The sequence below is a fragment of the Budorcas taxicolor genome, chromosome 20, assembly GCF_023091745.1.
Source record: "Budorcas taxicolor isolate Tak-1 chromosome 20, Takin1.1, whole genome shotgun sequence".
Lineage (NCBI taxonomy): Eukaryota > Metazoa > Chordata > Mammalia > Artiodactyla > Bovidae > Budorcas > Budorcas taxicolor.
This window is the reverse complement of record NC_068929.1, coordinates 43,451,851-43,467,072: the sequence shown is the minus strand read 5'-3', so window position 1 is coordinate 43,467,072 and position 15,222 is coordinate 43,451,851. Positions and strand designations below refer to the sequence as shown.

Below are 15,222 nucleotides of genomic sequence, written 5' to 3'. Positions count from 1 at the left end.
CCCTCTGATGCAAAAGGATAAGAGGCTTGTGGAAGCTTCCTGATGGGAGGGACTGGCTGTGGGGGAATTTGAGTCTTGCTCTGAAAAGCAGGGCCATGCTCAGTAAATCTTTAACCCAGTTTTCTATTAAGCAGCAGGGCTGTGTTCCCTCCCTATAGTTTGGCCAAACTATGGTAGGGGTAATGGCAGTAATGGCAATTGTCAAGTATAATTTTCTTGTAAGTTAGTCAAGCATAATTTTCAAAAAGTTAAAAACATAATTCTCATACAAATATATGGTGAGCAGATGTTCAAGATTTACTTAACTCACTAATAAGGAGACAAGCAAGATGGCAAAACTGGATCGAAGGCAGATACTAAAAACTGATGCAATCATAGTTTAAAAAAAAAAAAGAAAAACAAAGAAAAGGAATGCTGGACTAAGACTGCTAAATTAGATACACAATTATGTAATGGACCACAGAGCAATAAAACCATAATCTTTGTAGTTATCTTCTCAGCTGGACAAAAATTCTTTCCAATTCTACTTGACAAAATCCATTTGTATTCTATCAGTTTCCTGAATGTTATCACCTTACTTTACCATCAGTTCAGTTCAGTTGCTCAGACGTGTCCGACTCTTTGCGACTCCATGAATTGCAGCATGCCAGGCCTCCCTGTCCATCACCAACTCCCAGAGTTCATTCAAACTCATGTCCATTGAGTTGGTGATGCCATCCAGCCATCTCATCCTCTGTCATCCCCTTCTCCTCCTGCCCCCAATCCCTCCCACCATCAGAATCTTTTCCAATGAGTCAACTCTTCGCATGAGGTGGCCAAAGTTTTGGAGTTTCAGCTTTAGCATCAGTCCTTCCAATGAACACCCAGGGCCGATCTCCTTTAGAATGGACTGGTTTGATCTCCTTGCAGTCCAAGAAACTCTCAAGAGTCTTCTCCAACACCACAGTTCAAAAGCATCCATTCTTCGGTGCTCAGCTTTCTTCACAGTCCAACTCTCACATCCATACATGACCACTGGAAAAACCATAGCTTGACTAGATGGACCTCTGTTGGCAAAGTAATGTCTCTGCTTTTCAATATGCTATCTAGGTTGGTCATCACTTTCCTTCCAAGGAGTGTCTTTTCATTTCATGGCTGCAATCACCATCTACAGTGATTTTGGAGCCCCCCCAAATAAAATCTGACACTGTTTCCACTGTTTCCCCATCTATTTCCATGAAGTGATGGGACTGGTGCCATGATCTTCGTTTTCTGAATGTTGAGCCAACTTTTTCATTCTCCACTGTCACCTTCATCAAGAGGATTTTTAGTTCCTCTTCACTTTCTGCCATAAGGGTGGTGTCATCTGCATATCTGAGGTTATTGATATTTCTCCCGGCAATCTTGATTCCAGCTTGTGCTTCTTCCAGCCCAGCATTTCTCATGATGTACTCTGCATAGAAGTTAAATAAGTGAGGTGACAATATACAGCCTTGACGTACTCGTTTTCCTGTTTGGAACCAGTCTGTTGTTCCATGTCCAGTTCTAACTGTTGCTTTCTGGCCTGCATATAGGTTTCTCAAGAGGCAGGTCAGGTGGTCTGGTATTCCCATCTCTTTCAGAATTTTCCACAGTTTATTGTGATCCACACAGTCAAAGGCTTTGGCATAGTCAATAAAGCAGAAATAGATGTTTCTCTGGAACTCTCTTCCTTTTTCAATGATCCAGCGGATGTTGGCAATTTGATCTCTGGTTCCCCTGCCTTTTCTAAAACCAGCTTGAACATCTGAAAGTTCACGGTTCACGTATTGCTGAAGCCTGGCTTGGAGAATTTTGAGCATTACTTTACTAGTGTGTGAGATGAGTGCAACTGTGTGGTAGTTTGAGCATTCTTTGGCATTGCCTTTCTTTGGGACTGGAATGAAAACTGACCTTTTCCAGTCCTTTGGCCACTGCTGAGTTTTCCAAATTTGCTGGCATATTGACTGCAACACTTTAACAGCATCATCTTTCAGGATTTGAAATAGCTCAACTGGAATTCCATCACCTCCACTAGCTTTGTTGTACTTATGCTTCCTAAGGCCCACTTGACTTCACATTCCAGGATGTCTGGCTCTAGGTGACTGATCACACCATCATGATTATCTTGGTCATGAAGATCTTTTTTGTACAGTTCTTCTGTGTATTCTTGCCACCTCTTCTTAATATTTTCTGCTTCTGTTAAGTCCATACCATTTCTGTCCTTTATCAAGCCCATCTTTGCATGAAATGTTCCCTTGGTGTGTCTAATTTTCTTGAAGAGATCTCTAGTCTATCCCATTCTGTTGTTTCCCTCTATTTCTTTGCACTGATCGCTGAGGAAGGCTTTCTTCTCTCTCCTTGCTATTATTCTTTGGAACTCTGCATTCAGATGCTTATATCTTTCCTTTTCTCCTTTGCTTTTCGCTTCTCTTCTTTTCACAGCTGTCTAGACCATAACCAAACAAATCCACATCCCCATAGAGTGAGAAGAGTCATGCTAGCCACTGAAAGGATACATAGTCTTTGTTTTGCCTAGTTTCTAAGTTTGGGTTAAATCTTTTAAAAAAACGTTTACAGAAAGGGAAATAATAGGTATTTCATGATACCCAAAGTATGTCTTTAGTGACTAAGGCAAGTGTAAGTGATAGTGGAGAGAGGAAGGAAAAAGGATAAGGCTTCAGAGATCACTGACATTAAGATCTTCTATTGTGGTGGCTTCCACACAGAAAACAGTAAAACTTGCCTTGAGCATTTTGACCTCAGGTCTCCTATTTGCAAAATTCAGACTTTAACTGAGAAAAGTAGTGAAAATCACTAGACCAAATCCCTTATACACTGGAAGTGACAAATCAAGGGATTAGATCTGATAGAGTGGCTGAAGAACTATGGACGGAGGTTCATAACATTGTATAGGAGGTGGTGACCAAAACTATCCCCAAGAAAAAAAAGGCAAAAAAGCAAAATGGTTCTCTCTCAGGCCTTACAAATAGCTGAGAAAAGAAGAGAAGTGAAAGGCAAAGGAGAAAAGGAAAGATATATGCATCTGAAAGCAGAGTTCCAAAGAAGAGCAAGAAAGCCTTCATAGGCAAACAGTGCAAAGAAGTAGAGGAAAGCAATAGAATGGGAAAGACTAGAGATCTCTTCAAAAAAATTGAGACACCAAGGGAACAATTCATGCAAAGATGGGCTTGATAAAGGACAGAAATGGTATGGACCCATCAGAAGCAGAAGATATTAAGAAGAGGTAGGAAGAATACACAGAAGAACTATACAAAAAAATGGTCTTAATGACCCAGACAACCATGATAGTGTGATCACTCACCTAGAGCCAGACATCCTGGAGTGTGAAGTCAAGTGGGCCTTAGGAAGCATTAGTACAACAAAGCTAGTGGAGGTGATGGAATTCCAGCTGAGATATTTCAAATCCTAACAGATGATGCTGTTAAAGTGTTGCAGTCAATATGCCAGCAAATTTGGAAAACTTAGCACTGGCCATAAGACTGGAAAAGGTCAGTTTTCATTCCAGTCCCAAAGAAGGGCAATGCCAAAGAGTGTTCAAACCACCACATAATTGCACTCATTTCAAATGCAAGCAAGGTAATGATCAAAATCCTTCAGGTAGGCTTTAACAGTATGTGAACCGAGAACATCCAAATGTTCAAGCTGGATTTAGAAAAGCAGAGGAACCAGAGATGAAATTGCCAACATTCATTGGATCACACAAAAAATGAAGGAATTCCAGAAAAACATCTACTTCTGCTTCATTGACTATGCTAAAGCCTTTGACTGTGTAGATCACAACAAACTGGAAAATTCTTAAGAGATGGGAATACCAAACCACCTTACCTGCCTCCTGAGAAACTCGTATGCAGGTCAAGAAGCAACAGTAAGAACCAGATATGGAACAATGGACTGGTTCCAAATTGGGAAAGGAATAGGTCAAGGCTGTATATCGTCACCCTGCTTACTTAACTTATATGTAGTACATCATGTGAAATGCCAGGCTCGATGAAGCACAAGCTGGAATCAAGGTTGCTGGGAGAAATATCAGTAATCTCAGATATGTAGATGTCACAACCCTAATGGTAGAAATTGAAGAGGAAATGAGGAGCCTCTTGATGAAAGTGAAAGAGGAGAGTAAAAAAGCTGGCTTAAAACTCAACATTCAAAAAATGAAGATCATAGCATCTGGTCCCATCACTTCATGGTAAATAGATGGAAAACAATGGAAACAGTGACAGACTTTATTTTCTTGGGCTTCAAAATCACTTTGGTGATTGTGGCCATGAAATTAAAAGACTTTTGGTCCTTGGAAGTAAAGCTATGACGAATCTAGAAAATGTGTTAAAAAGCAGAGACATTACTTTGCCAACAAAGGTCCAAATAGTCAAAGCTACAGTTTTACCAGTAGTCATGTACAGATATGAGAGCTGGACCACATAGAAGGCTGAGCACCAAAAAATTGATGCTTTCAAGTTGTGGTGCTGGAGAAGACTCTTAAGATTGCCTTGGACAGCAAGATCAAAGGAAATCAAGATTAAAGGAAATCACCCCTGAATATTCAATGGAATTACAGGTGCTATAGCTGAAGCTCCAATACTCTGGGCACCTGATGTGAAGAGCTGACTCACTGGAAAAGACCCTCATGCTGGGAAAGATTGAGGGCAGGAGGAGAAAGGGGCTACAGAGGATGAGATTGTTGGATGGCATCATCAACTCAACGAACATGAGTTTGAGCAAACTCTGGAAGATAGTGAAAGACAGGGAAGCTTGTCATGCTGCAGTCCATGGGGTCCCAAAGAACAGGACACAACTGAGCAACTGAACAATTCCTGTTAATGGAGATTTGAATAACACCCTTCTTTATCTCAGCTGCTGGTTAAGAGCTATAGATTTCAAAATCATTTCACCAGGTTGGATGTTTCATTCATTCATTAAATTTCACTTAATTCATTTATTCATTCATTTATGCCCAGGCACTGTGTTAGGTGCTAGAGATAAAGCCAAGAATAAACATATTTACTGCTCTCCTGGAATTCACATTCTGATGGTGATTGAGATAAGCAAGAAAAAAGTAAACAAATACATAGAATATTAATGAATTAAGAAAGGAAGTAAACTCCATTCTGTGATGGAGAATGCTAAGTGGGGCCAGCTTTGGGAAGGCTGGTCATTGAGGCCTCTCTGAAGAAGTGTCATTTAAACAGAGGCCTTGGAGTTCACAAGGTGCCAGCCCTGAGCAGAGCCAGGGGAGGGATGTTTCAGGCATTGGGAACCTCAAGTGCACAGGCCACGAGGCTCAAGAATGCCTTGGGTGCTCTAGAACCTATATGAAGTCCTGTGCAAAGTGGTGAAGAAAGGCAGAGAGTGACACACAGAAAAATGGGAAAGTGGAATAAGGCCAGATCATGAAACTCTCCATAGGACAGAGTGAGAAATGCTGAAATTATCCTGTGAAAGTGAAAGTTGTTCAGTTATGTCCAACTCTTTATGACCCCATGGACTATATAGTCCATTGAATTCTCCAGGTCAGAATATTGGAGTGGGTAGCCTTTCCCTTCTCCAGGGGATCTTCCCAACCCAGGGATCAAACCCAGGTCTCCCTCATTGCAAGTGAATAAAATCTATCAGCTGAGCCACAAGGGAAGCCCAAGAATACTGGAATGGGTAGCCTATTCCTTCTCCAGGGGATTTTCCTGACCCAGGAATCAAACTGAGGGCTCCTGCATTGTAAGCAAATTCTTTACCAACTGAACTATCAGGGAAGCCCAAAAATCCATTAAATGTTTTGTTCAGTGGAGCACCTCAATTTGTATTTAAAATTTCCATTCTAAACTGCTATGTCAAGATTGGATTACAGTGGTGGTGGGCAGGGAAGCATTACAACAGGAAGAACATGAAGGACTCCACTGTGGTAAAGAGGATAAAGGCAATCAATGATAAAGCCAAACAAACACAATGACTGGGGAGATGACTAAGAGTGGGTGATTTGGAGATGCATTTTGAAGGCAGGAGCACTGTGGGCTTTGCTGAAAGATGTGCAAGACAAGAAAGGAAGGTGGATCAAGGATGATTCCCAGACTTCTGAACAGTGTATAATAGTACTGCTTACTGAGATGGGGAAGAGGAGGGCTGAAGAAAGGCAGGAGGCAGAAGTGAAATGCTTTGGGCAGCGAGTAACCGAGAAATCCATTTCAAATTTTATTAAGTTTCCAAGTTCAAGTAGCTTAGAACACATCCAGGTTGAGCGGTTGAATAAGCAATTGGATATGAATCTGGAGCTCAAGTAGCAGGTCTAGGCTGGAGGTATCAACTGAGTCTCAGCATGTCCATGCTCTGTAAGTCTCTGAGGCCAGATGGAATCCCCAAGTAAAAGTGCAGAGAGACCAGTGGGCCCAGAACAGAGACATGTGTTACTGTGCAAGAGGGAAATAATCAGTAAAAAGGTTCAATATCTCCACATCTCTTTGAACTGTTTGAAATCACTCAGTCAGAACATGATTTAATCCACTTTGGAATATTCTTAGGCACTGCTGTCAAGCTGATTTGTGAGTTACTAGATACAAAGACTGTCAGATGATTCCAAGTATGTATATCTTGGAAATCTCCCACTTGACATCCCTGAATTCCCAAGAAAATAACACAGATGGGCTTTCAGACAGCTTTCTGGTACCCTCTTTCTTGTCCATCAACAGCTTTTCTGAAGATAGGGGGTAGGGAGTGTGAAGGGCGTCCCAGGTGGCACTAGTGGTAAAGAACCCACCTGCTACTGCAGGAGATGTAAGAGATGCAGGTTAGATTCTTGAGTTAGGAAGATTCCTGGAGTAGGAAATGGCAACCCACTCCAGCACTCTTGCCCGGAGAATCCCGTGAACAGAGGAGCCTGGTGGGCTACAGCTCATAGGGTCCCAAAGAGCTGGCCATGGCTGAAGTGACTTAGTATGCCAAGGAGTGTGAGGATCTAGGTTGGAAGAGTGGTGGGGACACTATGCCTTACCTCTTCTTCTTCAAGTAGAATGAGCCGAACCACAATGATGTGAATTGCATTGCCAATGCTTGGGTTATGGAACAACCCGGTGACCTAGAGACAGAAATGGAAAATCATTAGTCTCAGGTGAATAGAGAACAGATAAATACTGGAGGAGGAGAAAACCAGCACTGTAATGCCTTTGCAATAATTCCTTATCTTATAGGTCCGAAGTTTTTGGTGGAGTTCAAAGATGAGTGAGACATGACCAACGGGGAAGGCAGAAAGCATTACAATGCAAAAGGGACGCTTGAAATTAGGGGCCACTAACTTTATTCCAATTCTGGCTCCAACTATCTTGAAGAAATAATGTTCCAGTTCTTTGCCTCAGTTTCATTTGTGGAAATTCTTATATAATTTACTATATAAATCAGTGAGAAAAAAATCATGCTTAAATGATTCAGTCATTTGATAAATAACTACTAGAAAATGTACATGATAAATTATAGGTTTTCCTAGGATACATGTTTTTAAGAAAAACAGCAATTTACTTTGAATTTCCATCCTTAATTATCTAGGCATGTGTGTGTTTAGTTGCTCAGTCATGTCAACTCTATGCGACCCCATGGACTGTAGCACACCAGGCTCTTCTGTCCATGGGATTTTCACAGGTAAAAATACTGGAGTGGGTTGCCACTTCCTTCTCCAGGGGGTCTTCCCAACACAGGGATTGAATCCATGTCTCCAGGATCTCCTGCATTGCAGGTACATCCTTTACCCACTGAGCCATCTAGTTCAACTAGGTATGGAAAATTTTATAAATATAAGTACAAATACTAAATATAAAAATATTATATATTATATATGTAGGACCAGGGAATTCTGTGGCAGACCAGTGGTTAGAACTCTGCCTTTTCACTGCCAAGGGCCTAGGTTCAGTCCCTGGTTGGGGAACTAAGATCCCGCAAGCTGTGTAGCCAAACAAATTAAAAAATTAAAGAACATAAAAGAACCACAAAAAGGTCTCTTGGTTCTTATTTGGCGGGTGGAGCATTTCTAGAGATATCTATTCACCTGCTGCCCATGCCCCCATGAGGTCTGACATACCATGTTCATGATGGTGAGGATATAGGATTCCACGTTCTCCCTCCCGTGGTACTCAATCATCTTCGTGTCGGCCACCACCAGCGTCTCCACCCACCTCTCCTTGCTGATGGAACGCCGAGAGAGGCTTCTGCCTCGCAAGTGGCTCCTCTCCCACTTCTCTCGCAGTAGCTCTTGTTTCTGGGAGGTGCCAGGACTGTCTAAACATTAACCAGAAGATAATGGGTCCATTCTCTATCTCTCTCACATACTGCTTACTTACGTTCATAAAGATGCAAGGCTGTAAGTTTAAGTTATGTTTAATAATGGTCAAATACAACATTCTTATCTACATGATTGAAATGGAAGAAGAATACCATTCTTCCACTGAAATGAAAAATAATTAATATGACAAACATAAGTGAAAATAGAATATGACAGGGAGATTCAAAGTACAGCTCTGAAATAATTGTTACCTATTTTATCAAATAGGTCCCTTATTATGAAAAAGACATTACAAGCAAGAATGAGAACTTTTTCTATCCCTTCTCCTCCTCCTACTCCTCTAAATTATTCAGAGCTTACTGAATGCAAGGCAGGGTTCTAGGCTTTAAAATGCCAAGCCATTTATTCTCTTGAACATCTGACGTGCATACTGCTATCTCCATCTTGCAAATATGGAAACTGATGCTCAAAGCGGCTGGTTAAATAACATCCCCAGAGTTGCAAAGCCCAGAGTATCAGTGGAAGAACCAGAATTTTTTCTGCCCTAAAATCATGCATTTCCATATACACCACACTTTCTTCCACAGAGTAAACATGCATAAAACTGCAGAAATGTAAGCTGGAGAAGCGGCATGTGGTTCAGGACATTCTATTCCAAGAAGGTATAAAATGAGCTGGAGAAGATCTAGCAAAGGACAGTAAAACTCTCAAGGTGAGGCACAGGTTTTGGAAAATATTTAACATATGAGGATCATAGTTTGGAAGGCAAAACCCAGGAGAGGTTACAGAATCAGGAAGAAAGCTGAAAACATCTTCAAACTCCCAGAAGTTTGAGGAGCACTGCCCTGAAACTTGAAGGAGGTCTGCTTAAACCCAAAACAAGAATGCAGTGCTACTTCACACACTGAGAAGCTTAATGCCTGGTGGTGGTCAAGTCTGAAAGGTTTCAATGGGCTCAGAATGGCTTAGTGAGTGAGTGAGTGAGCGAGTGACCCCATGGACTATACAGTCCATGGAATTCCCCAGGCCAGAATACTGGAGTAGATAGCTGTTCCCTTCTCCAGGGGATCTTCCCAACCTAGGGATCAAAGCCAGGTCTCCTGCACTGCAGGCAGATTCTTTACCAGCTGAGCCAGCAGGGAAGCCAAAAGGAGTTAGGGAGTAGACAAAAGATGAATTTACCAAAAGAGTAAATAAGGCAAGAAGCCTGGGCTAATGGACAAGCAGAGTCCCAATCTTTGAAGATTTCTATCTGGAAGACAGTGACACACCTGCTCCCTGCTCTCCACAGGACCCTGGAGCGCTGGCTGGGAGAACACGCAAGCAGAACAGAAAACCTCTCAACCCATTCCTCATCCCTGGTGATGGCCACCCAGCCTCAGCTTGAAGACTTCTGGTGCTAGGGGCACACATCAACTCCCAGTCCTCTCCTGCACTGAGCTAGAACTTCCCCCTTGTAATTTCCGTTTATTAGTCTGGTCCTATTCTTTGAAGGTATCTATAACACCACTCCCTCCTGAGGCCCTGCCTCTGACTCGGAATTGGAACAACCAAAACCGCATCCTGCCCTCTGCCCACAGTGCTCTCTGGGTTGTGGAGTTCATTAAACTCATTTGCTCTGTAACCCATCCTGGTTCCTCAGTTTTGCTTACTATGTGAAGTTAGGACACATTGCACTGACTAATATTTACAAAAGAGAGATGAGACACGATCATCAGTTCAGTTGCTCAGTCATGTCCGACTCTTTGAGACCCCATGGACTGCAGCACACCAGGCTTCCCTGTCCATCACCAACTCCTGGAGCTTACTCAAATTCATGTCCATCGAGTCGGTGATGCCATCCAACCATCTCATCCTATGTTGTCCCCTTCTCCTCCTGCTTTCAATCTTTCCCAGCATCAGGGTCTTTATCAATGAGTCAGATCTTCACATAAGGTGGCCAAAGTATTAAGAGTTCCAGCTTCAGCATCAGTCCTTCCAAAGAATATTCAGGGTTGATTTCCTTTAGGATGGACTGGTTGGATCTGTTTGCAGTTCAAGGGACTCTCAAGAATCTTCTCCAACACCACAGTTCATCATAGGTCTAAATAAATTCAAATTTTATTCTTGGGCTTAATAAACTTGGGCTTTCCAGGTGATGCTAGTGGTAAAGAATCTGCCTGTCAATGCACGAAGTGTTTGTTTTAAGGGGAGAAATCTAGCCAAGGGGGCAGTATAAGTAAGGATGAGGTCCATTCCTAACAGAGGACTGACTTTTTGTAATCAGAAGCGAAGGAAGAGCAAGGATCTGGGCAACATCCACTGTGATGTCCAGGATACCCTGTGCACCAGCAGAATAGAGGCCCTGGAGATACCAAGGAAATGCAAATAACTGTTTTTTTCCTTTTTCCAAATGCTTTTGGCAGCTCTTCACAAAGCTCTCTCACATTTAGTACTCTCTCAGGTAGAAGACAAACCTAGACAGGTATTAAAAGCAAAGACATCCTTTGCCAACAAAGGTGCATATAGTTAAGGCTATGGCCTTTCCAATAGCCACATAAAGATATGAGAGTTGGACCATAACGAAAGCTGAGCACTGAAGAACTGATGCTTTCGAACTGTGATGCTGGAGAAGACTCTTGAGAGTCTCTTGGACAGAAAGGAGATCAAACCAGTCTTTCTGAAAGGAAATCAACCTTGAATACTCATTGGAAGAACGGATGCTGAAGCTGAAGCTCCAATACTTTGACCACATGATGCCAAGAGCTGATTCATTGGGAAAGACCCTGAGGCTGGGAAAGATTGAGGACAGAAAGAGAAGTGGGTGGCAGAAGATGAGATGGTCAGGTCACCGATTCAAGCTGATGGTTGAATCAGCATCACTGATTCAATGAACATGAACCTGGGCAAACTCCAGGAGATGGTAAGGGACAGGGAAGCCTGGTGTGCTGCAGTCCACGGGGCCAGGAAGAGCCAGACATGACATGGCATCTGAACAACAACAACAGGTAGCAGGGCCATTCTCTGCCACTTCTGTCTTAGACTCGGGGTTACCTGCAGACAGGAACAGACCAAGCCTTGAGGAAGTCACCTGGAGGAGGTTCGAGTATCATCAGGAAGCAGGGAAAGTGAACACAGAGCAGAAGACTCTGGAAATTATATTTTTCTGTGCTCTAGAGAGTGCCTGTTTAGCATGCCAGTAGTTTCCAGAAGCTACCTCTTCTGCTTAGGGAATTGTTCTAGGATTTGTCTCCTACCATGACTCAACTCTTCCCTCATCTGGATTCTTTTCAGCTGCCTTGTTCTCAGAGTTCCCATGGGGAAGGAGCTTTAGAAGGATGTTTAGCTTAGAATGGTTTACCGCTGATTGGATATTGGCCTTTAACTGGAACTACTGCTAGGTATGAGAGCCAGTTTTCCCCAAGAAGATCCTCTCAAGTCAGTCACACTCTATAGCTTCCAGATAAGACCTAGTACCCTTGTTCCTACCTTCTTGCCACCAGCAAGAGTGAATTCTTGGGACACAATTTGGCAAGAACACAAACACCAACAGCCACCTCTGATGGAGAACCTGGCCTGTGATGAATTTTTTTTAGATCTGATATTTACTGTAGTCATCCTTTAATATCTATAGGGAATTGGTTCCAGGACCCCTGCAGCTGCCAATATCCATGAATATTGAAGTAGTTTATATATAAGGGGGCATCATGTTTGTATATAATCTAGGCACAACCTTCTGTATACTTTAAATTATCTCTAGATTGCTTGTGATACTTCATATAAAGTAAATGCTATGTAGATAGCTATAAATACAATATATGTGTTAACAAACAGTTGCAGATGAGCAATAAATTCAAATTTTTCTTTTTGGAATTTTCTAGGCTTTTTTTCAGAGAGGGCAGTATTTTCTAGCCAAGGTTTGCTAATATGTGGTTGGTTGAACCTGTAGCCATGGAAGGCCAACTGTATTTAATTCTCAACAAATATTTGAGGTAAGTCTTATTCTTATCATTTTTAAGTGAGAAAAAATGAGACTCATAGAGGTTATATTTATTCAAATTTGTCCAAAGCCTCATAGCCATTAAGCAGCATATGAGCATTTTAGACAAGTCAGTCTGAATCACATTTAAATTGTGGTGTGGAGATAGGAGTGAAATTCCCGGGCAAGACTTGCCTAGAAAAAGGAAGAATGCCTTAAGTCTAATAGAACCTAGATAGCTTGTCCAGGCCCACTGTTTTTAAGATTTTTTGAAGCGGACTACTTTTAAAGTCCTTATTGAATTTGTCACAACATTGCTTTTTTGTTCTTTTTATGTTTTGGTCCCAAGAATGTGGGATTTTAGCTCCCTGACCAGAGATCGACTCCATACCCCCTGCATTGGAAGGCAAAGTCTGAACCACTGGACAGCCAGGGAAGTCCCTGAGACCACCACTGACCACCACCCCACTCCCTGTGGGCCTGGCTTGGGCCACTTCTGCACTGAGCCACTTGCAAGTCCCAGAACCTTGGACAAATGTTCTCTTCATCATCCCTGACTCCACCCTCATGTACAGGAAACTGAACTGAACCCCTACTTTAAATTTTTATTTTAGCTACGGAACACTTTCTTCAAACACAGATTGTGCAAAGAGCATAAAAAAGACCGTGACTACGATCAGGTGGCAGATGACCCTGAGGGGGATTCCACATGGCACAGGTTTAGGCCACCAGACGACACCATCTCTCGGTAACCTTTCAGCTCTGGTGCTGAGTTGAACCAGCACACCTTCCCATTACCCATGCACTCTGTCAACAGTTGGCTGCCATCACACACCTGCAACCAGATCCCCTTTTTAGCAGGACACTGTGGCCTTTCCCAACAGACCTGAATGTCAATGCTGGGGCCATGTCCTTTAGCAATGATCGCTGAACTGCCAGTGGTGTGTGTGTGTGTCCTTCAGGCTGGCTTTGGATAGCGTTCTTTGGATAGATTTGGATAGATGTCTCAGCTAGGAAATCCATTTCATTAAAAAAAAAAGTTTACCTCTTTTATTGAGAACTAAAAATATTTTTACACTTCTGTAACAGACTATCCATTTCTCAAAACTGGCCACTACTAAAGTGGAAACAGCTGTCTTTAAAGATAAACAAGTGCAGCCTCATGAATCTAAGTGTTAGTAACTAGTAGATGTCAAAAGCAAGAACCCCCCAGGTTTAGGAGTGTGGACATAAATATAAGCACTTGAATAAATAAGATGAAACATACTCTCTAAGAGCTGACTGGTCTTGCCTGATGAAGTCCTAACTTCACTCAGAACGTGCCAAAAGAGAGGAAGGAAATCATGGACAACTTTGGAAATGTGAAACTCCCTGAAATCACAACATAGAAACCAAATCAAGTCTAAGTAAAAGGGAGGCTTTGAGATCTCTCTGGAGAGTCAATCAGAATGAGAATTTATAAACATTTTAATCCATTAGTATTGTATTGTAAATTACCACTTTCATTCATCACTAACATTTGGAATGATAAGGAATTCCCCTGATTCGAAATCTAATCCCACACACTTTCTTTCCCTTCCTTATCTCCTAATAAAAATGTACTGAGGCACTTCTCACCATGAAGACCGGATGCAGAAGAGGCAGCTGGGGGGTGCGGAAGGAAGACTAAGAAAAACTGAATAATCAACCAAGTGGGTAATGAGTCCCAGCACGTTTCAACATTGATAGAATTCTGGTGACACATTTTCCTCAGCTTCATGACTAAGGGATAGGTGAATAAGTCAGGGACCTTCACACACACCCAAGTGAAAATGTTAGTTGCTCAGTGGTGTTTGACTCTTTACAATCCCATGGACTATAGCCTGCCAGGGTCCTCTGTCCATGGAATTCTCTAGACAAGAATACTGGAGTGGGTAGCCATGCCCTCCTCCAGGAGATCTTCACCAAGGAATCAAACCCAGGAATCAAACCCAGGTCTTCTACACTACAGGTGGATTCTTTATCATCTGAGCCACCAGGGACCCAAGGCACCATGAAAGGCTTCTGTTAGGCTCTATATCCTCAGTGGTGAGCTCTCCTTTTCTGCAGGGATCAATAAAGAGAATATTCCCACACATTTACATTTTTATGTAAGGCATGCAATTCTACCAGCCTATAAAAACTAACTATATTGGGAATCTCCAGATGGGAAATTTGGCACTGTTTCCCGGGGATTCTTGATCTTAGGACTGTTTACAGAGCTCCTCTTAATAATGAGACTTCCATGGCACATTACTTGGGAAATACAGCTTTAAGGAAGACAAATTCAGGAAGGAAGTTAGATTAAATGGCTCTTTAGATTACAAGAATCTGTTATTCTAAAATTATCTGCATGAAAATAAAGGGGGAAAAAAGTCTTGCCCAGAAGCTACAGAGTGAGAACAGAAATCCAGGTTGCTTTAGGTAGCTTCTGCTTTCTTCTGAGGTTTCAATGAAGGTTTACATATTGATGGACCAGAAAGACCTATTACATAAATAGAGCCACTGAGGCAGTGGAAGAGACTGGAGATGAGTCTCTTGGAGAATGGAGCTCTCTTCCATCTGTGGGGATATGGGTGATGGACCAGTATGGGACCAAATTACCATTTACCTAGGGCTGGTGCTGAGCTTCAGTAGGACCTTCCAAGGAAAGGGCCACTCTGAAACTCCACATCTACCTCCATTTCTGGCTGTACCTTTTAAAGATTACTGAGCTCTCTAAACATATTACAAGCTCAATAAATATGGTACAAACTATTTAACAGGCTTTTGCCAATGCTCACACAGACCTACAGCCGGGCACTGACACAGAAAGAAAAATGAACTGGTGCTCTCCAAACAGATTCAGGCCACTCTAAGGTGGTGGGCAACCTAAGGTGACTACCCTCATAGTTTCCCTTCTCCGTTTGTCCCTTCTCTGTTATTTGTATCAGGTCCTTAAAACTACCATGTCAAATACCCTATCATGTCT

The 15,222-nt window shown here is 42.3% G+C and overlaps 1 protein-coding gene across 1 annotated transcript in view; it reads right to left on the bottom strand.

The window, feature by feature from the left end:
• Nucleotides 1–15,222, bottom strand: part of ADAMTS12 (ADAM metallopeptidase with thrombospondin type 1 motif 12) — a 382,516-nt gene that overhangs the window by 176,795 nt on the left and 190,499 nt on the right. The window contains exons 4-5 of the mRNA XM_052659198.1: nt 8,075–8,271; nt 6,998–7,081 (exon numbers count right to left, since the gene is read on the bottom strand). Of these exons, the coding sequence (XP_052515158.1) occupies nt 6,998–7,081; nt 8,075–8,271 (281 nt within the window). The remainder of the gene's footprint in view (nt 1–6,997; nt 7,082–8,074; nt 8,272–15,222) is intronic.